Source organism: Echeneis naucrates, chromosome 23 (genome assembly GCF_900963305.1).
Source record: "Echeneis naucrates chromosome 23, fEcheNa1.1, whole genome shotgun sequence".
Lineage (NCBI taxonomy): Eukaryota > Metazoa > Chordata > Actinopteri > Carangiformes > Echeneidae > Echeneis > Echeneis naucrates.
In genome coordinates, this window is record NC_042533.1 from 16119514 (window position 1) to 16142273 (window position 22760).

General features: G+C 40.5%; 1 protein-coding gene across 1 annotated transcript in view; it reads left to right on the top strand.

Annotated features, from left to right (window-relative positions):
• Positions 1-299: 299 nt before the first annotated feature.
• The window catches only part of tmem178bb (transmembrane protein 178Bb), a 60964-nt gene continuing 38503 nt past the window's right edge, over positions 300-22760 (top strand). The window contains exon 1 of the mRNA XM_029495181.1: positions 300-681. Within this exon, the coding sequence (XP_029351041.1) occupies positions 300-681 (382 nt within the window). The remainder of the gene's footprint in view (positions 682-22760) is intronic.

Sequence of the window (22760 nt, forward strand, 5' to 3'; positions counted from 1 at the left end):
GCTTAGACAAATGGATGCTGAGGATCCAGGGTTGAGATGAGACAAACCTCCTGCTGCTCCAGCGCCGCGCCGTTAAAGTCGACAACGGAAACCAAGGATCAGGCATTTGTTTTGTGTTGCCAACTGAAAGCGACGTTACTGCGAGCCGTGTAACCAAACCTTGCATTCTCTTAGACCGAATCACCTCTTCATAATGGTCCAGATGCTGCTCTTGAGAAGTGATGCGAACTGAACCTGCGGGGAAGCCGCAGAGGAGCTGTCCGTCTGTTGAGGCGCAGATGCGGCTGTGACAGGTGAGCATGGCTGCCGGGAAATTACTGCTCTACGCCGGGCTTTCTCTTTCTCTTAGCGCCCTTGGCATGCTGGTCGTGGCGATGTGCTCTGACCATTGGTACGAAACTGACGCCAGGAGGTACAGGGAGCGATGCAGAAGCTTTTCCAGTCGCCGCAAGGACCCTGGCTTCATATACATCCCAAACAATAGCCTGCCGCTGCGGGCCAGCTGGAGTAGTCTGCCCCGCTGGGATGAGAAGCTGCTTCTGGCCCGGAATCGGCGACATTTATTTGCCATGAGTGCTGCAGATGAGTGCAGCAGACAGTATAACTCGACCAACATGGGGCTGTGGAGAAAATGCCACCGACTTGGCTTCGACCAACAAATCGAGGATCTCATCAATAAAGGTAAGAAAGAAATAATAAAATGCTGGAGCTGATACAGAAAAAGGAATACGCAGACACCGTTAACCACGGAGCAACTCTGTAGTGGCAGTTGATTTGAGTAAAGGGCGAACAAGGGCATCATGTCATGCTATGACAAGAATCCAGTTCTGCCTTGTGATGCTTGGGGACGGCCTGAGGTCGCAGGGTGCTCCTCAGCTTGCTTTCCTGGAGAAATATGAGTGGTAATTTAGACTCTCTCTATTTTTGGGTCTCATTTAGTTTAAAGTTTGCTTGATGACCTCACAGTGGCAAATTATGATTTAATCATTTCAGGGAGTTGGTGTGGAGAGAGCAGGCAATCGAACATGCCTTATCTGCTTGGATGCTGGTGGTGACCCCATTCAAAACACAAAGCGACTCTGTCCCATCTAGGCCCATTCTCTCTATACTGTGCACATTTGTAATATACTCAGTAGTAATATAAAGCCTACATATTAACCTAAAGACGTTCACAATGAAGCTCAGTCTAACTCTGATAACTGCACTTCGACTATCCTGTTTCCATCACAGGTACTTAGGGGCAGTGTGACCCATTTTGGGACCCATTTTGTGATGTAGTCAAGTCACTTATCAGGTCCAATGCTGCAATCAGTACTTAATCTTCTATTGTCAGTACTTCTGCCGTTGACTATTACTGCTACTAATACAGCTAGTAATACCATTGGACCAGTTCCTACTGTGGCTACCTCTACTTTTCTACTACTAGTATTGCCAATTTTACTGCAACTACAACTCCCACTCCTGCTCCTTTTTCCTTATACTCCTGACCTGCTCATGTGCCTTGCCCAATTTTAATACAGCCCTTAACCAACTCTCACTTCATTTGCATGTTTGCATGTGTGGAGGGTGTTATTCCAAACCAATCACCCTTCTGTGTGGGCTATAAAGCCTTCCAAGACCAAGTCTGCCTTGATTCAGAATTGCAAACAACATTACCATTATGTGCAGCACCACTTTTTCTCGAGATGGAATAAATGCCACAAACAAAAAATTTCTGTGTGGTTTTTACCAAAGGACCAGACAAGTGTAATTTTTTTTCCATATTTGTACACACGACAAAATTAAACGCTACTTTGTATGAACTTTCAATGTATGAACTAGTATGAACTTTTTGTTGTGTAACTAAGAAAATGGCATGCTTATTTTCTCCATTACGACTGCTTGTACTGTTGTTCATTCTTGTTTTATTCCTCTCTTCTTCTCTTACCCTTACTCCCACTACTCATTGCTGTTATTCCCACAGCTCCTTCTTCTGTTGCTTGTACTGTTGCTCGTCTTTCTTTTACTGCTCCTTGTCTATTGCAACTACCTCTATTCCTCTAGGCACCAGTAGCATGCAATACTGACACAACCTCTCCTCCTCTTCTGCCCTATCGCTGTTGCAATAACAACTACTAGTGCTGCTGTTGCATTTCCTGCCAATGTTGCTGCCAATACTTCTTCCCCTACTGTCATAGCGGCCAGAAACCCCTGCTGTTTCCACCACAACTAGACCTGCTACCCTACTCAGTGACATAGGCAGAGGGAGTGCAGTGAACTGCAGTGAACTTAGGAAAACAATAGATTCCAATCTCAGTTCTGACAAAGAAGAAACTTTAAATGGGTGCCATTGCACACATGACGGACGACAACCCTATAACTATGAGCCTGGTATGCACCCCAGAGAGCCGGGAGAGACCGGGGGAGACCAGGGGGAGAGTAAATGGTCAGAGAGAGCTTTGGTGTCAAGATAATCAGTGGAGAGCAGGTCAGGTGTCTTGGTGAGAGACTGGTGTTAGCTTACACACATCAGCTAAGGATATGTAATATTGTGTTCACGTCATAGTCAGGCAATAGCAACATTATTAATGGTCATCTAATACAGGCAGGAGTACTGATACTTGCAAATAATCAATATTAATGATTGATGAAGTGCCTCACACTCGTAATATCTGTCAACACTACGAGGTATAGTGCTGTACTATTGCTGTGGGAGAGAAAAAATTTTTGTGATCCATGTTTTGTTTGATGTGTGGGAAATGCGAGGCCATGACCACAGCTGAGGAGAGCATGTGCTGCAGGGAGGCTGATGCCTACTGGGCCTTAGTAGAGAATTTCACCCCCAGGCTCCAAGTACAGTGCTTCACACAGCACCCAGGATTTGATGCCTGCTGTCTGAATCCCTATGTGCTTCATAGTGGTAGAAATTCCGGCTCTGTTTAGAGAGCTGGTTCTTTTCGTTCTCAAGTGGCACCTCAGATTTTTTGTTGCTTAAATTAATTTATTACCATAAATAATAAATAATAATGTAAAATGATTTACTAAATGTAAAAAACATTATATCCAATGTTCATTATTCATATATCTTTTTATACTCAACATGGAGCAGAGAGCTACAAAACATAAATACCTATAAATGAGAACAAAAAAAAGACCCTTATCAATTAGACAAGTGAGTGAGTCCGAGCCAGGCAGGATCCAGTTCCTGTTAATTTCAAAGAGCCAGCTCTAAGAGCTGTATTGTCCGTGACCAACACATCACCAGAGCTTCAGCTAGCCTACATGTATGTAGTCAGAACAGTGTCATAATTAATGAACTCTCATGGGGCTTTTCACGAATGCACATGCTTTGTTTCGTAGTTGTATTTCACCGTTTCGTAGTCATATTTCGGACTCACGGATGCGCATGCTTTGTTTTTCGTAGTTGTATTTCATGGCTTCACAAATTTAATGTTGAGGCACACTTGTAATATAAATTCACGGAGCATACAAATTGCTGTGCATTTACGAAATCTGTGTGTTGTGTTTTGAGACTGCCCTGACATTGCAGGTCAACCAATGTTACCATTGGTTGATGAAGCTGTCAATCAAATGTATGTTTCTGATTGACATATTCATCAGCCAATCAAGTGTGTTTTCTTTCAGCCTAGCATATAGTTTCCTCTGCCTACGTAATATGGCTCAAAACATGCACTTTTTGTGCAAAATTTGCTCTGGTAATTTTTAGACAAAATTATATATACATTTTGAAAAAAAGTTTAACCTGCAATATGTTCTTTAACTACTTATCCAAAACCAGATGAATAACTCTTGTACATTTGGATGAGATTGCTGTTTGTAGGTAAATAATTGTCAACATAATTAGCTCATCAGCAATAATTGATGTCGCAAAAGCACTTATTCCATGCTCCCCACACAAAACACAGTGTACACAGTATATTGTATTAGAAGTGACTCAAAAGATTTCATGAAAAGACAAAACAGCCACGATAAATGTATAGTTTAAAATGATAATTGTAGTTGAAATAGTTTGAATGTGAGCTAACACTAAATACTAGCGCAAACTATAGAAACTTCAGTTTTGAATGAATGCTCAGCTAAATGTTTCATCCTTTTTATCAGTTCAGTTTATAAAATACATTTCTGCATTTCACCTACTTTTGTTACATTACATGCATTTTGTAATTGAAATGTTGAATTATTTACTTATTTTTGTTTTGTAATGTTTTGTAACATTACTCTCACTGTCCAAATACATGCATGTTTAGGTTAACTGGTGACCCCTGTGACCTGGAAACAGATAAGTGTCAGAAGATTAAGGAATGTATAAATGTTTTCTATAGTTCTGTTGCTGTCACTTAATGAATATAGGCCCTGACTTTAATTATACTGAAAGAAAGTTTAGAACACACTTTTACACACTTACATACATATACACAGATAGCTATATAAATATTCCTGTCAGTGCTGAGTACAGTATGCCATATAGATAATATATATAAACTTGATCTGTATGAGTGGAAAAGTTTTAGTTTGAGGGATACTCATCCTGCACTGCTCTGTTAAGTAGCTCTGTGAAGTAAAAGACCAGTCAGGTCCTGATTTAGATTTTCACAGTCCCATTCAAGAAAAAAGTAAGAGATTACCTTGCTAACTTGGATCCCGTATCATAGGCAGGGCATAAATTAGACATTGTGGGGCAGCAAAATCATCTCAAAGGTTCCTCACCATAAAGCTGTTCATTCAATTGGAAGGGGGCTGTGATGGCAGAGTTTTGAAAGGACCTGAATGCAGACACAGAGTCGGGTGGGAAGGATGCAAAGGCTTACTGAAGGCAAAAGGTGAGTTGAGGTGTAGAGGAGGCAGGAGCAAGGTGGTGGGTGGAAGTTCATCTTAAGGGTGTCTCTGGGTTCAATAAAGGACTAGCACAGATTTGAGGATCACTAGAGCACAGCAACAAGCACTGGGAAAAACTTACTGGGAAATTACTCAGAATTATGTGTGCCTCTAAATGGCTGACAAAATACTGCAGAACAATCTGGTTTACATGACTTTACATATGATATTTTAAATATTGTTACCTCTGTAGAGCCATAGTTAGTTGAAATGATGAATGTCTGTATTGCTCTGTAACATTCCATGTGATTGTGGTGTTAAGGTATATGACATATCCATATAGTTAACGTACTAAAAGAAACCAACGTTAGTTTCTGACTTCTTCAATAATCTATTGCTTGTTTGGTACCAATCAGGTAAATTCTATGTGTTACTGGATTGAGCTGGAGACTACAAATCTGAAAGTGAGTGCGATGAGTCAGTGATCACCAAGTACTAGTTGGAAATGTTGTCAGACATGTCAAATTTATTGCATAGCCTTTATGGAGAGCAGGAATGATTACTCATTCTTTCAGTGTTCTTAGGCAGATTTATGTTGCAGTAGGATGGACTCCAATATTCATTCTGAGGTTATTTATGTGTAAAGTTTTTTTTGTTGTGGCCACAGCAACAAACACAGGGGTAATCTTGTCTGCCTGGAAAAAATGTAATTATTCAGACACAAACCAGGAATTAGTGCCCTTGCAGTCTACAGCCCAGCCCAATCGTGTGACCACCTGCCTGTTAGCATCCATTTACATCCAGACACTAATGAAACACTTTATTTTTGACCAAAGGTACCATATATCCAAATTTAACTAAATGTACATTCATTTCAGCATACAGGAGGTCTGCAATGAAATGTCTTTCCTCTTGTGGTTATTGATATGTCGGTGCAGCTTTAACTTTTTGTGGAAAACATGGTCCATGTGAGTCATGCATAAAAAAAAATACCAGCAAATATTGTGAAACCGGAGTAATTATGAAAAATACTGTGATATAGAATTTTGGTCATACCACCCAGTTCTAGTTCCTTTAATCCCAATTTACTGTTCCAGTCTCTGTGGTAAACTATTATGATCTATGATGTTGAATGCAGCACTAAGTTCTAAAAGGAGACGTATGGAGGCTGAGCCATTGTCTGAAGCCATTAGAATATCATTGGAGACTTTAACCAGCGCTGTTTCTGTGCTGTGATGAACTCTAAATATGGACTGAAACCCTTCAAACAAACTGTTTAAGTGTGACAAACATGCAAAAAAGTAAGAAATCAGGAAGGGGGCAAACACTTTTTCACACCACTGCATGCACTTGAGATGGAAAAGTGGATGTGAGCCTGATCTCTGGTGTCACTGGTGTGTTCTTTATACCCTGTCCCTGAATACTCCCATTGACAGACCATGCCTGTGTCTGAGCAGAACTCGGCCATCCATTCATGGGGAAGGTGACTGGGAAATTGTCAGGAATGTGGGGGTGAAGTTAAGGTGAAAAATAATTACTTTTAATTAAAAAGACCATAATCTTGAAAATGTCTTTGAGGCTCTGGACAAGGATCAGGGAACAAAAGACGACGATCAAAAAAACTGAAACTAGAAAATGTCTGAGGCTGTGGACAAGGACTACACTGAAACCAAGACTTAAATACCCACTGACTAAACAAAACACATGTGATACACATAAGGCAGGGAAGGCAATCAACAGCAGGGAAACAGAACAAGAACAGAAAATAAATTGATAACACAAAGGGGAGACAAGACTTAAATAAAACAGGACGTGAACAACACAAACATAGGATATGGATGGTGCCTATACCTGCAGGCGTTTTTGTGTTTCTTACCCCTCCTCTTGGTATGCTAACAGTGACTAGTCCAAGAAAAGCAATATCTGCAAATTGACTGAGATGCATTGAAACAGAAGTCATGTTAAACAGGTGAGAACACAGAATAATTTATATTTTTGACCCAGAGCTGATATAGATGTTTTTTATGGTCAGGTTCTTCGGTGGATTGCTGTGTATGGCTGAGGGGAAAAAAAAAAAAACAGAAAAGAATGACAGCACACTGAAATGAAATTGTCATATTAGACATACAGAAAATACAAACTGGCCTATATTTATGTTTATAAAATGAGGATGGAGCAATATGCTTTCATTTATATCAATGTGGGTTACATTTCATTAAATTTACACAAATACAGGGAGAACTGGAATAATCCTGGAATAGTCTTTTTTTTAAATCCGTAATTAAAAGGAAGAATAACATCATGACCATTGTTTCAAAGCCCCACCGACTGCGTCCTTTTTTCTGTTTAACAAATGTATACTTCAAATGCCTAAAATGCCTACTTCAGACAACTCAGCTTCTTTTTAATGAATAATTGTTTTTGATTTCTTCCATGTCTTATTTAACTGCTGTTAGTTTTGTGTTTGTAGTTAGGAGAGTAGTGTTGTTTGAAAATAAACTTTTTGGTTGTGTTGATAACTTCTTCACATCACCCTCATCATCACAATCTCATCCGGTTGAGGAGAAGTGGTGACTAGAGAAATTGGGCTTGATGGATTCAGGTTAATCGTGTGATGATGGTTTCAATGAAGTGTTATTACTGCCCCAAGTCATTGGTTAAACATAAATTTGTCCTCCCTTCATCCTCTGAGGATGAAGGGAGAATACGCTTTCAAAACATGTTAGTTTGAAAAGCTGCCATGCATCCACGAGTCCATCTAATGTCAGACCAAATGGCACCAATAGGCACAGCTATAAGGCCCACCTTACAAAGTTTCAAAAGCAAAAATTGAGATTTAAATTTTCGAGAATAGATTTTTCAGCATCAAGAAAAAATCTTTCAAGAGAGAATCCAAGAATTGACTTTCGTTTCCCGATCCCAACATAACAAGCAGGATTTCTTAAAAAGTTCAGCAATAAAGAAAGTTCTGGGTATACTTCTTCTGAAAAACTGTGTATACATTTGATGCACACATTCAAGAAGAGGCTGTTACTTCCTCTCAACCATAAACAGACACCATAAATCTTTAGGGTCACTGGCCAAACACCACCACTAAATCTATTGAAAAATAAATAATACTATACAAATGTATTTGAAGAAGCCCACAGTGATTAATACTGACTGCCACATATGATTTTTTTTCACTATCTCAAAAAGGCTAGGTGTTTCATTTCAGAACTGTGCCATATTTTCTCTCTGTTTGACAGACACATTGATACAAGACCCCATTTACTGTACTGTATTTACAGTATTTACTGGTTTCTACTCTCCCCATCATTACCAACATTCTCCCACTGACCAACACTGAATAAAAATTCATTGTTTGATACAAATGGTAGTCAGCATTGTATATCGTTCAGACATTTAGTTGATATGGGATTCAACTTAAAGTGTGACTTAATTTGTTGCAATTTGTTGTTTCGAACTGTACAGTGGATCATCACATTGCAATTTCATAAAGATTTCTCAATAGTATAGTGTGCCAGAAGGATGGCACCAATAGAATAAGGCTGGCATGCCTCCTGCTCTTATTGTAGCCACTTTGGAGGGGTTGCTGTGTCATCCTGCCAATATGCCATAATCCTAATTTGTTTAGCCCAATAATATAATAAAAAAATTGGGAGTGCCAAAACCAACTCCATTTTAGATTTGCAAAGGTGTTTCTCGCCAATTTTGTGAGTTTTGTCATCCCAAAGGAAAGAAACACTAGGACATTCTGAAATAAATATAACTGGGGCAAAAATATTTATATAATAATTTTGATAGCATTGACTCTGCCTAGTAATGATATCCAAAATTGTATGTTTGACTGCAAATTAGAAAACAGTAGTGGGAAGTTCTGCTTAAATAGGGAGGAGTGGCACTTGAATTCCTAAATATGTGAATTTCTCTGGAGATATGCTAAAAGGGAGGCATTGTACGGGCATTAGCTTGCTTTTGTTCCAATTTATCCTGTAGTCAGAAAAGGTCCCAAATGAATTGATTTTATCGAGCATCTGCAGAAGCATGATTTGTAGTAGAGAGATAAATAACAAAACATCATCAGCATATAATACAATTTTATCTAAAGATTTTTTTGTACATTATATCTATCTAAAAAAAAATATAAATTAAAAAAAAAAAAATTCCCAGTCTGGGATAAATAAAGTAACTATCTATCTATCTATCTATCTATCTATTATAACCATGAATTACAGGGTCTGAGCTAATACTCTCAGCAAAGGGTTCAATTGCTAAAGCAAAAATCAGGGGAGATAGAGGGCACCCTTTTCTTGTTCTTCTATATAGATTAGGCCACTCAACTTGGTCAAAAGCCTTTTCTGCATCTAGTGACAGAACGGCTAGCTCTTCTTTTGGCCTATCAGTAGAATAAACAATGTTAAATAATCGTCTAAGATTATTTACATTACATAACATTTCTATTTTTACCTGGCATAAAACCAGTCTGGTCTGAATGCACTAATTTATCTAAAAAGGGGCTCAATCTATTAGCCAAAATAATTTCCCATTATGGTTTAACAGAGAAATAAGACGATAAGAGCCCACCTCTTCTGAGTCTTTACCCTTTTTTGTATATCACTGTAATAATCGCTTCTGTTAGGGTAGGAGGAAGAAAACTATCAGTGTGGGCTTGTGTAAACACTCTATACAGATATGGGCAGAGGGTGTCATTAATTTTTTTTATGTCTCACCTGGAATGTTGTCAGGGCCTGGAGCCTTATTGCTTTTAAGTGAAGTAATGGCGTGGTGAATTACCTGGGGAGGTTTGTCCTAGCCCTTGCAAAAGTGAGGCAGCCGTTGTATGAGCTGCTAAAGAGTAAGAACATCTGGACCTGGGGACACTCACAGCAGTCAGCTTTTGAGGATGCTAAAAGAATGATGACAAAAGCATCTGTTCTTGCCTTTTATGACATCACAAGGCCCACAGCTGTATCTACAGACGCCAGTAGCTATGGACTATGAGCAGTGCTGATTCAGCTCCACAGAGATGAGTGGAAGCCAGTAGCCTACTGCTCCAGACGTCTCTCAGAGGCTGAAACACGCTACACCCAGAGAGATGGGGTGTGTCATGGGGTGGTATTGTGTGAGGGAATGGTGGTGGAATGAGGACCCAAATGCAGGAGCCAGACTGGGTATGGAGGTGAAAAATAAATAATTTAATAGCAAAGGAAACCAAAAAACTACAAAATAACAGACACTGCAACAAAGCACAAAACCAAAACTACCAAAATAACTGAGACTGAGGGACGACAGGTAGACAAGCACAGACAACAGGCAGAGGGAAACTGGCAGAGAGACAGGCTGACAGGCAGAGAGACTGAGAGACAAGCAGAGGGACAGAGGGACAGAGAGACACAGGCAGACACAAGCAGACAAGCAAAGAGACAGGCAGGAGTCAGGAAGGGGGGAAGGCAAGCCAAACAAGACAAGCACCACCAAGCGAATGAGGGACAAGGCCCTGATGTGTACTAAACAGAAAACCAGACTTAAATACACAGTGAATGGACAAGACACAGGTCAACTACATTAGGGCAGGGAACGCAATCAGCAGGAGAGCACAACCGTGAAGTAAAGCAACGGGCGACATGACAGAACCCAGTCTTCAAAATAAAACAGGAAGTGACATAGACCGAACACACTAGTCACCAGACAGAACTCAAAACATGACAGAAAAACTCAAACCCCGACATAGAAACCAAAACCATGACAGTCTGGCTGGCGTGTGGGATTGTGAAAAGTATCTGTGGGCTAAGATGAGTTTAGGCTTGAGACTGATCACAAGCCACTGGTGCCACTCATCAACACCAGTGTTGAGTTTCGATAATGTTCCTTTAAGATGTGAATGTCTCTTAATGGTACAAAGAGGTACAAACCAGTGACTGTATATGCGCCAGGGAAAACCTTCTTTATAACTGATACCCTGTCCCAAAGCCAACAAACTTACACAAAAGAAGACACTGACACACATAGTGATGCAGAATGTTATGTAGCTTCTGTGGCACAGGGCATCCCAGTATCTCCAAGCAGAATGGAAAGCATGAAAATAGCCACTGCAGCTGACAGCACATCACGTCTAGTCCTCACCATCCTCAGGGAAACGGTCATGCGGAGAGAGCATTTCAGACTGCGAAGAGAATCCTCCAACAAGAAGACCCTGTAATAGCCCTCATGTGCTACAGATCATTTCCCTGTGCCAGTAATGCCACCCAGCCAGATTAAATCATCAGATAGGATTTCTCTAAGGTGCTTAGGGCCAAGTACAATAACTTCAGTTTTGTCAGGATTTAGAATAAAAAAAAATATGGGTCATCCAGACTTTTATCTTTTCATGACATGTCTGCAGTCTGACTATCTGGGTAACTTCATTTGGCTTCATTGATAAATACAGCTGAGTGTTGTCTGCATAACAGAGAAATGTGATGCTGTGTTTCCTCATAATGTTGCCTAAAGGAGGATTGGTCCAGTCAAAGCGGTTCCCTGCCGAGAATAGAATAGAGTCTCTGTCTATGTGTATGTGTATGTCGAGGTCTATCAAATCAAATCAAATCAGATTTATTTATATAGTGCCAAATCATAACAAAGTTACATCAAGGCACTTTACATATTGAGCAGGTCTATACTTTTTATAAAATTATTTAAAGAGACCCAACAGATCCCCCGATGAGCAAGCACTTGACGGCAGTGGCAAGGAAAAACTTCCTTTAAGAGGCATAAACCTCGGGCAGAACAAGGCTCAGGGGGGCGACCGGTTGGGTTGAGAGAGAGAGAGTGAGAGAGGCATGGGGGGTGTAGGCAGGAGCACAATGATGCATGAAGTTCATGGAGATGAGATGTAGTATGGAATTCATGAGGATAAAGGAGTAGCAGGTGTTGCAGGGACATGGGATAGCACAGAGTCACCACCTGCAGGTAGTTACATAAAGGCACTTCCCATATAGAGCAGTTCTAGACCAAACTCTTTATAAAATGCTTTAAAGAGACCCAATGGATTCTTTGATGAGCAAGCACTTGGCAACAGTGGCAAGGAAAAATTTCCTTCTCTCCCTCTCTCAACCCAAAAGGTCAAGGCAGATGGCCACCCCCCTGAGCCTGGTTCTGTTTTACCTTGCCACTGTTGCCACGTGCTTGGTGGTAGTACGAGCTCTCTGAGATATGATGGAGCTTGGCTATTAAGAGCTTTATACGTTAACAGCTGAAGGCCTTTCAGAGATTTGTTTGGACATCCAGATAGTAATGAGTTACAGTAGTCCAGCCTAGAAGTCATGCATATATGTACTAGTTTTTCTGTTTCACAGGTGGAAAAAAGCTGCCCTACTGACTTGTTTTATGTGGGGGACAAAGGACATGTCCTGGTCTCCAAGATTCCTTACAGTGGAGCTGGAGGCCAAAGTAACGCCGTCCAGACTGATTAGATGATTAGATAGGGTTTCTTTGAGGTGCTTAGGGCCGAGTACAATAACTTCAGTTTTGTCTGAATTTAGAAATAGAAAATTACGGTGATCTAGATGATGAGACTATCCGGCCAACAATTGAATCGAACGCAACTGGACTTAGGACTTAGGTTTGTCAAAGACGTTTCACCTCCTTATCCCAGGGGCTTCATCAATTTGGAATGCGTCGGTCTGCCTAGTCCGGGGGTCGGCAACCTTAAACACTCAATGATTTGAACCCGTTTGGACATATGGACCTGTTTCCCACAGAAAAGAGATCACTGGGGGCCACAAAACTATTTTGACATCGAAAATGAAGATATCACTACATATAATACAAATTTTTTTGCCTTTATGCTTACATTTATTGCATTCAAGAAATCAAATAAATGCAACAAAGAAAGTGAAAGTGAAATTTTTGCATGCACCCATTTTGAACTTTTTGAAAAAAAGATGCTGGGTCTGAAGGTTACTTGCAAATAAAATACTCAATGTCTAATGGAGTCCCCCTCGCCTAATCTTTTTTACATTTAGAATTACATGAAAAATAACATACTAAAATAAAATAAATAAAAATAAAATATGAATTATTCATTTTCCATGGTTGTTTAGTTTCACCAACATATAGGTCCTTGCATTCCTCATTGCAGTGGACTGCATATTCCAGGTTGCTTTTCTGAGTATGTGGTACCCTGTCTTTGGGGTATACCAGTTTTTGTCTGTGAGTGTTGCCTATTTTGAAAAATACAGGGATTTGATGTTTGTTAAAAATCCTCCTGAGTTTCTCCGACAACCCAGACACATATGGAATCACTATGTTTTTGTGTTTGTTGTTTCCTTCCTCAACAACCTCTGTGTTGGTATTCTTTTTGGAGCGCTTTCTTGTTTTCTTTTGTTTTTTGTTTTGTTGAAGGCCCAACTTGGATATTTTTCAGAGCTTTTCAGAGTTGATGTGTTCAGTGAATGCCTGTATGTCTTGGGTTTTGATTTTCACCTATGTGTCATCCCAATACCTGAACAAATGGTCCTGTGGTGTACCTTTGTATGAGTTTAGGGCCTTGTGTTCATTTCCATGTATTAATTGGTCACAATTGGGAATACTGATGAGCCCATAGCACAGCCTTGCTTTTGTCTGTAGAAGTTATTTTTGAACTGTAAATATGTGGTGTTCAGGCATAAATCCAGTAGTTGACAGATCTGGTCTGATTTAAGGTTTGTCCTATCTTGTAGGGTTTCATAGGTGATGCCTCACAGTTTCTACAGTGGGTCCAACTCCACAGTTTGTCAGACTAGTGAGGACCAGTCAGACCGATGTGTTCCAAACTGATGAAGCCCCTGGGATAAGGAGATGAAACGTATTTGTCAAACCTAAGTCCTAAGTCCAGTTGTGTTTGATTCTATTATTGGCCAGATATGACTGTGACCTGGATGAATGAGTATATGCACAGACATGATGAGACTATAGAAGCAAGCTCTATGAGTAGCTGGGTAGCTGACAGTCAATGTTCTCTGGGCCAACCTAGCATAAAACAAGCACAGCTAAGAACAATACTGTTTACCTTTGTACACGCAAATGTAGATTTAGTTACTCTCTCTTTCAGGATGTGGACTGTGTGGGATGAGACTGTAGGTGTCCACAGCCATGGTAGTGTCTCAGCTCTGTCCTCTGGTAGCACAGTCTGCTGCCAGTGGACATGCAGGCCAAATAAAAGTCAGTCAGATCTAAAACTGCTGCTAAAATTTCCTGAGATGCCATGCGACTTGGAAACAGATAAGTGGTAGAAAATGAATGAATGAAGGAATTTCTTGAAATGATCGGAGTAGAAACCAGTTCACATCAATTCACACAATTTGATAGGCCCCATCTCTCCTGTGGGGACGCCCTACTCTTGTCTCCCACTGGCTCATTTAATTACTGGCTAATCAAGTCCAGTGAGCATTGCCTGGCTTTATGAAGAGGCCGCATCAATCACATCCTTATTTCACCATCCAAAGAAACTGCCTGTGAGGAGGGAACGAGATGAAGGAATCTCTGTGGCCACAGCTGCCTCCTTGACAAGAAGGAGCCTTTTACTGCTCCAGACCATGGGACAATGCAAGTCTTATGTCCTGTAAAAGCATCATTGTGGTCCACATTGAGCAGGTTGGCAGTGTGTGCAGTGAAAGGATTCAGTTGTCTTTGTGCTTCCTTCAATCTACATCGTCTCATGCTCATGCATATTTGGAAGACAACTGCTAATGTGAACCACTGATTAACACTGAAGGGGCTGAAAGAGCTCATCATCAGCTTCCAAACAATAAAGAGGCACCCTGCTTGTTCACAGTTTTGTGCTGTCATGGTAACGTGTGATTACCATTTGACAGACATTATTCAGGCAGACTGAAACAATGCAAGGTGGGGGAATCAGGATTAGTATTTTCTGTGAATGTCAGGAGGTTAGACAGCAAAGCTTCCGGGTCCAAGTGCCAGTAGGCATAAAGAGAGGCTTCGTTTCAACAGTGACAGATTCACTGCTGTCTGTGTGAGTTTGAAGGCGAAGGAAGGTGCCTGACTGAGGATGCTGTGTGATCTGAGCTGAGCCCACAGATATATAACTATAATCCCAACTCAGTCAGTCAGCCCAGATCACACCAAATCTGTTGTGGATGACACTATACCAATGAACTTATACTTATTTATGATGAAAATATATCATTAATGTATACCCATAATTTGTATTTTAGCATGAACAAATTCTGTGGACTAAGACACTGCTGTCTCTTTACATGCTGCCCTGAAAACTACCACCACTGACTTATTGTGCGGTTGAAATGAAGTCACCTGAAGATGAAGTGAAGAGAACCATGAAAAAAGAAGAAAAGGCTAAATTAAAAGGATTAAATATAAAAAAACATTTTATTTAAACACAAGAGATTAAATTGAATGATCTCCCTCATCAGCAGAACAGATTTTACCCACTTCCTGTGCCCTAGATGCTGATGTCCTCATACAGTCTGTTTTAAAGCCTGCACGGTCAAATAAACCAAGAATAAATGGCACACAGGGACATAAAAATGTGTGTCTTTATTCAGTCTGCCTCTGAGATGTGTTTTATCAGCAATCTGACGTGGTTAAGGCTCAGCGGGACACAAGGATGGTCCTGACATTTGACTTAGAATAGTTTGCCTTTGAATGACTGGCTGAGTCTGTTGAAAGCTCCTACACCTTCTTTCCAGGGTCTGTTCAGCAAGTACTCACACATCCACACATGCACACTGACAACCACTGCATTCCTCCAGTGGTTTTTTTGCATTTCTCAAAGCCTATATGGAGAGGATGTGGCTTCAGAGCAACTTATCAAATAGGTGGAGAAGAAAAGTTATTTAAAGGGTGATAAGAACCAAGAGGATACAGTACAGGAAAGGACAGATGTGATCCAGCTACTACATTTACTGTCCTCTGTACTTTTTGTGTTTCCTGGATATGTTGATACTCATCCAAATTGTTCCAGGTCCATTCACTTCCCACCCTCCTGTGTGAATACCTTAATGTACAGTACCAGTCAAAAGTTTGGACACACTTTCCTATTCATTTGAATGGGTGTGTCCAAACTTTTGACTGGTACTGTATGTGTTGCACAACTTTGGGATTTCTGACCTTGCCAATAGTCTGGAGAACTGGGTCTGTTGCCCTGTTGGGCTGAGACATTTTCATCAAAGGGCTTTTATTTAATCTACAGTGTCAAATGTGTAATGTGAAGTTAGCAACCTGCATCCAAGATACACTTTTCTTCAGTCTTTCTTGTGGTATTTGACAGCAGATTGTATCTTTGGAAGATATGCATTTCATGTGCTAATTTGCTGAAAGCATTGTGGAACTTGAATGATTGTGAGATGCATGAATGACTGTATAAAAAAAAAAAAAATATGAGAAGTGCGTGGTCGCAGACAACTCTGCTTGGAGTGAGCCAGTCAGATAAAGGAAGTGAAGACTGCTGCTTACATTTCTTTCAAAAAAGACTAGATAGATTTATGATAATAACTGCAGGATGAATTGATTAGACTTAGATGGCTGAAAGTCAAGGTTACTGTGGCCTCTGTTATGACCTTTGGTCATTTGTTGTTGTTGTTTGACCTCCTTGTTCACAGCATGGAATCCCTGTATGTGTATATATATGGGTGTGTCCCATTTCCCGTTTCAGATGGAGAGGTATGATAGGCCGTGGCTGTCTGTTTCACCTCTTTAAAGGGGAAGTGCTGCTGTGCCATCCCCAACTCTTTTTCTCCTGCATTTTATTTGTTAAGGAGACATGTTTAACTGTGAGATTAAACATGGGGTTTAAAGCTGTTTAACGTCCCAGTTCTCATGGTGTGGTGGTATCTCTGACTGGATACCACAGTTAGCCATGGAGAATAATTTTTGGCCCTATGTAACTTCCTCTCTGTGCTTTGCTTATTTTAGCTATGTAGACATGTCAGTTCATAGTGTGGCCCATCAATGTAAGCATCCCAGTTAACCGGTTAAATTGAATTTGTGAGTATGTTTTATGTTCCATGTAAATTCCCTCATAGTTAACAAAGAAGGACAACCCAGAAGAATTCTTGAGCAAATATAATTTCATGTTAAAAATCTCAATTGATTTATATTAATCTTAGATGAAAACATGTATCTTTCATTTAAATCACAAAAAATAAAATTTAATGTCACTGTCTGACTTAGGGGTATTTCTATATGTATATTTACTCTTATCATGTTTCAAAGGCGTTATTATTTATTTATTTATTTGTATCAAATGTTGTATCATTTTTGGACTCCCATAGGTGCACTACACAGCATGGTGGGTATCGGCCCAAAATTTTTAAAATTCACTAGTTTTTACTATATATATATATATATATATATATATATGTATTTCACTTTGATAATGAAAGGGACAAAAGCAAGAACGAAGGATAAGGATAATGAAACTATCCTGAAAAAGAAATGGAGAGGTAAAAGAGGTAACAGCTGGTGAAACCTCACCAAGACAAGATGGAGGCGGCAGAGAAACTGAAATTTAGGATTTAATTGACAAGATGGTAAGTAAAGTTATGATTTCGGGGTGGCAGTGGTCCAGGCTAAATTGAAAAGAGATCCCTCAGTCTTCCACAAGTGCTTTTTTTAATAATCAGTTTTATTTATATAGCCCCAAATCTTAGCAAAGGTACATCAAGGCACTTTGCATGTAGAGCAGGTCCAGACCAAACTCTTTATAAATTGATTTAAAGAGACCCAACAGATCCCCCCATGAGCAAGCACAGGCAAGGAAAAACTTCCTTTAAGAGGCAGAAACCTTGGGCTCAGGGGGGGTGGCCATCTGTCTCGACCGGTTGGGTTGAGAGTGGGAGAGAGAGAGAGACACACACAGGGGGGCAAAGTTGGGTAGAGTAGTGAGAGATGAAAGCAGGAGGAGAGAATATTCAATACTGGTGCAGGCAGGAACACACGATGCTGCATGAAGTTCATAGAAATGATGCTGTGTAGAATTCATGAAGATATGGGCAGCAGGCGTTGCGGGAACATGGGATGGCAATGATTCACCAACTGCAGGATGAGGACAGGGAAAGAGAGGAGAGGAACTGGGAGAGACAGAGCCTTCGGGAAACGGTGAGTAAATGGTTAGTAAATACAGTATAGACCTGGGAGAAAAAGGGATTTGGGAGAAGCATGGTTATTGATATGTTGGCACATGCAGGGGGGACGAGAGAGAGAGAGAGGGGCACTCAGTCCTTCCCCCAGCAGCCTACACCTATAAAAGCATAGCTAAAGTGTCAATGAACTTTGACATTTTAACTGTAAGCACTGTCATACAAAAAAGTTTTAAGTCTGGTCTTGAAATTGATAAGGAGTTTGTTCCATAGAAGAGGAGCCTGATAACTGAAAGCTCTGCCTACTGATTTACTCTTGGAAATTCTGGGAACCACATGTAAACCTCCATCTAGAGAGCGGAGTGGCCTACTAGGACACTAAGGAACTTTGAGCTCTCTGAGATATGATGAAGCTTGGCCCTTAAGAGCTTCATATGTTAAAAGAAGGATTTTAAATTCTATTCTGAATTAGACCAGCAGCCAAAGAAGAGCAGCAAAAATGAAAGATGTGATCCCTTTTTCTAGTTCCTGTTAATCTTCATGCAGTGGCATTCTTAATCAACTGAAGGCCTTTCAGAGATTTGTTTGGACATCCAGATAGTAATCAGTCACAGTAGTCCAGCCTAGAAGTCACGAATGCATGGACTAGTTTTTCTGCATCCTCTTGAGAGAGGATGTTATTGATTTTCCTAATGTTTCACAGGTGGAAGAAAGCTGCCCTACTGACTTGTTTTATGTGGGGTACAAAGGACATGTCCTGGTCAAAAGTTACTCCAAGGTTTCTTACAGTGGAGCTGGAAGCTAAAGTAATACCGTCCAGACTGATTAGACGATTAGATACACACTTCATTTGGCTTCATTGATAAATACAGCTGAGTTTCGTCTGCATAACAGTGGAAATTGATGCAGTTTCCTGATAATATTGCCTAAAGGAAGCACATATAGAGTAAAGAGGATTGGTCCAAGTACCGAACCCTGTGGAACTCCATAATTGGTTATAATGCATGAGGAGGAGCTATTGTTAACATGAGCAAACTGAGACAATCTGATAAATCGGATTAGAACCACCTTAGTGCAGTTCTTTTCATCCAAATGTCATGTTCCAGTCTCTGTAGTACAATGTTATGATCTTTGATGTCAAATGCAGCACTGAGATCTAAGAGGAGGCTGATCTATTGTCTGAAGCCATTAGAATATCCTTGGAGACTTTAGCCAGCACTTTTTCTGTGCTGTGATGGGTTCTAAATCCTGACTGAAACTCTTCAAGCAAACCGTTCCCATTTAGATGGTTATGTAATTGGTTTGCAACTGCTTTCTCAATTATGTTTTTATGTCTGGGGCACACTTTATTTAATTGCCAATAAATATTTAGTATTTTTTGGAAAGAACAGAGGTTGACCGAAAGATCTGTGAAAAAAAAAGTTACAAAACATATTAAGTTAAGCAGTTGTTTTGAGGGGACATTTATGTCCTTAAGGGTAAATTTGTAACCTTTTTGAGAGGGTACTAGAATGGACATCTTGTGGTGTGGCGTAAAAACTCAGTAATAAAGACGACTTACAAAGCGTGTTACAAAGTCTGTGTTCTCATCTCCAAGGATGAGAGGAGGGCCGCGGATGACTGCTGTTTGCTTCACAGTAACATCTGTACTCTAAAAAAACACATATCACTCCTGTGGTAAAGGACAATCAATTAATAGCTCTGCATACACAATGGGGTTGCATTTTTTGTCCCCCACATGATAAAAAAAATAATTTCTTTGTATCTGAGAAACTTACCTCTGGTGTGACTTGTTGCAGATACTTCTGAAGTTTCTTGGCAACACCTCCCCCCTCACTTCCCCCCTTGGTCTTGAAAATCTTGAAGAAGAATTCTGTATTCAGGTTTTTGCTTGACAAGCAACAGAACTCTGCCAGAATCTAAAGGAAAAGCATGACAAATTAATATTCGAGATGTCGTCATATTGGACCTACTTAAAAGAATATCAAGCATATATGCTGTGTGCTGTGATTTTGCTGAGAAATGAATTAGGCCTACATGCTTGTCGAGTGGAACAGTGGCCCTGAAAACTCAGTAGAGTTTTTCAACCGTTATAAAGCACAAGTGTTTACTGAAACTCCAGTTATCTCTACGTGACAGGCTGGTTAACTTTAGCTAAACATAAAGTTCACTTCCAAACATGGATTAGTGAATAAATTACATGACAAAAATACTGACTATATGTTTGCTACGTATAAAACCAGTTGAACTTACCGTGACACCATGCATCAACCATCTCTCACGTCTCTTCCCGCTCACTGATTGTTGGCTGTCTGTTTAACAAGAGATGCCAAATGCAGAGTTTCTCCAGGCTTTGCAGACGCTTCTTGCTCACTCATACTTCTAAGTATAGGTAACTTGCAGCTGAGAAGTTTGTTTACTTGCCTCAGTAGAAAGTTGGCTTTACTAAGTGTAAATGAGGAGCGTCAACATAGTAAGCTGAAATTAGTTAAGGGCACTTTTTATTCTAAGTAAGATATACAATTACATTTTACAGTGCAGCGTTGTGTGGGAGACCAAAAGTACCCCATCCGGTCGATGGTACTACAGAGCCACCCATTGGGTCAGTGAAGGGTGTGAGGATGAATTTGTTTTGTAGTATTACAACAACGATTGCGGAGGGTTCCAGAAATGTTTGCACATTCCGTTCAAGAACTGGTTGACAGTGATGGAGGAATATGCAGAGATAATTAAGTTTGTTTGTGAGCAGTCAGAGTTCCAAAGACATTCTGCTGGTGAGAAAAATTCTGTGTATTAGAATCCACCCCCTTCTGTGCCATTGGTTTACGAGTAACTCCTCCTCCTCCTCCTGAGCAATCTCAACACGTTTAAAGAAAAAGTTCTGATCCATTGGTGTACAAGTAACTCCTCTTCTAAGCTGTACGTTTAAAAAAGAGAGAAAAAAAAGAACAAAAAGATAAAACCATGTCTTTTCTAACCACAACGGTTCACTCATCCACTCCTCCACCTAAACCGCAGCCCTTGCGGTCTCACCGGAGAAGGCATCTCACAGGGATGGCTCCATATCTGTCAAGCGGATATCGCACACCACCGCCCTCCCCAACAGCTACGCAGATTGTTCCTGACACACCTTCCTCCCTGCAGGCTAGTCCTAAGGGGCCTTCAACACCACCGACAGCTACGCAGAGCGTTCCTGACACGCTTTACTCACTGCTGGCTAGTCCAAAGCAACGTTCAACATCTTCATCAGAAAGTGAACCGGAGAGAGGGGATGTGACCGACTGACAGCTGTCCGCCATTCTTTTGAATGAACACAGTGAAAGCCGTGGTGTCTCATCTATTGAACCACATCATTGCCCTTTTTTGTTCGTTAAATCTGCTATGGTTGTATCACCAGCCACCCCAGTCAGAAGGAGTATAAGTGTCTGGAGGATGCGCCGGACTATTTCTACCAGGTGAACGAGAGACTTTGGAAGGATAAATTTATTCCCGCCATTGCCACAGCGTTGAAAAGTCGTTCCATCTACATCTCTAAGAGAGGATGTGACGCATCGTGGTTGCCTCGCAATTCACCAACGAATGGTCATTAACCAGTGCATTTGATGAAATTATCAGAGAGATAAATTATGAGAATGTGGATCATCTATTTACGAGATACACTTTGTTTGTAGATGTCATAACTCAACGTGTATGAAACAATATACCTACACATGTCTCGACTGAATTGTTGAAGCTGCACTGTGCTATTAGAGATACCATCCGTACCTCAGTGATGCGGACTGCACTGTCCAGCCTTGATGACGTTTAAATACTACTGTAGTATATGTGATGTACTGTCACCATATATTTTTAATATGATGTACCATATATTTTCAATGTGTTGTACCATCACCATATATTTTTTTAAAGCTTTGTGAAAAATAAAAGTTGTATAAAAAAAGTAGATTCTCGTTTATTTTTCACAAACGTATTGTAACCCAGTTCACCCAGGCAGCTTTGGAGGAGTGTATAGACTCTGCAGGGCCGTGCAAGATAAAACTGGTAAAAAAATAATGTTGAAAAACCTAAAGAATTTCTATCAGAGTAGGACGCTTATACTCTGCATAAACCGGTACATTATCCTAGGAATAGAGTGTTTGTACTGCAACCGTTGGTTCAATTTCAGGCCGATCTTTGCATTATGCAAGCCTTGGCCGAGCAAGACGGTTATCGTTATCTCTTGACGGTCATAGATGTATTTTTCATAAAAGGCCTATGTGAGAGTTTTAAAGAATAAAAGCGCCTCAGAGACGGTAAAGGCTTTTAAATCTGTTTTTAAAGAGAGCCGGACCCCTCAAAAGTTACAAACAGACTGGTAAGAATTTTTCAAGAATTTCCAGAGGTTGATGAAGAAATTCTCTAAACTCTCAAATTTGAGACACCCACCAAGGTCACCGTGGACCAGTCTGTTGAGGTGAGTGTCGGTCTCGATCTCGATTTTGCCAACTAGTAAAAAAACATCTCTTGAGAGGTATAGTTGAACATGTACCCCCAGGCGCCGCCGTCTGACAGTTTCCACTCTCTGAGGAGAGCCTCGGGCACTGGAGTCTGAATCCGACACAAATACGTCACCCGCTTCCTCGTCCTCGTAATTTGTGATAACTCGTTACCGGAGTCTTGCCGATCACCACAGTCCGGATGGTAGACTCAGATTTTATGTTGTTTTCAGCCATTTTTCTTACTCTTGCAAAAAAACTCAATTTGTTCTCAACACTTTGGGGTTTCCTCTCCTTTCACTACAGCAGAGAACAGAACCACGGATACGTCCTACCTCTTCTCCAGACAACCTGTAAACAACTTTGGTACTCTTCTTCTAATACCCCCATC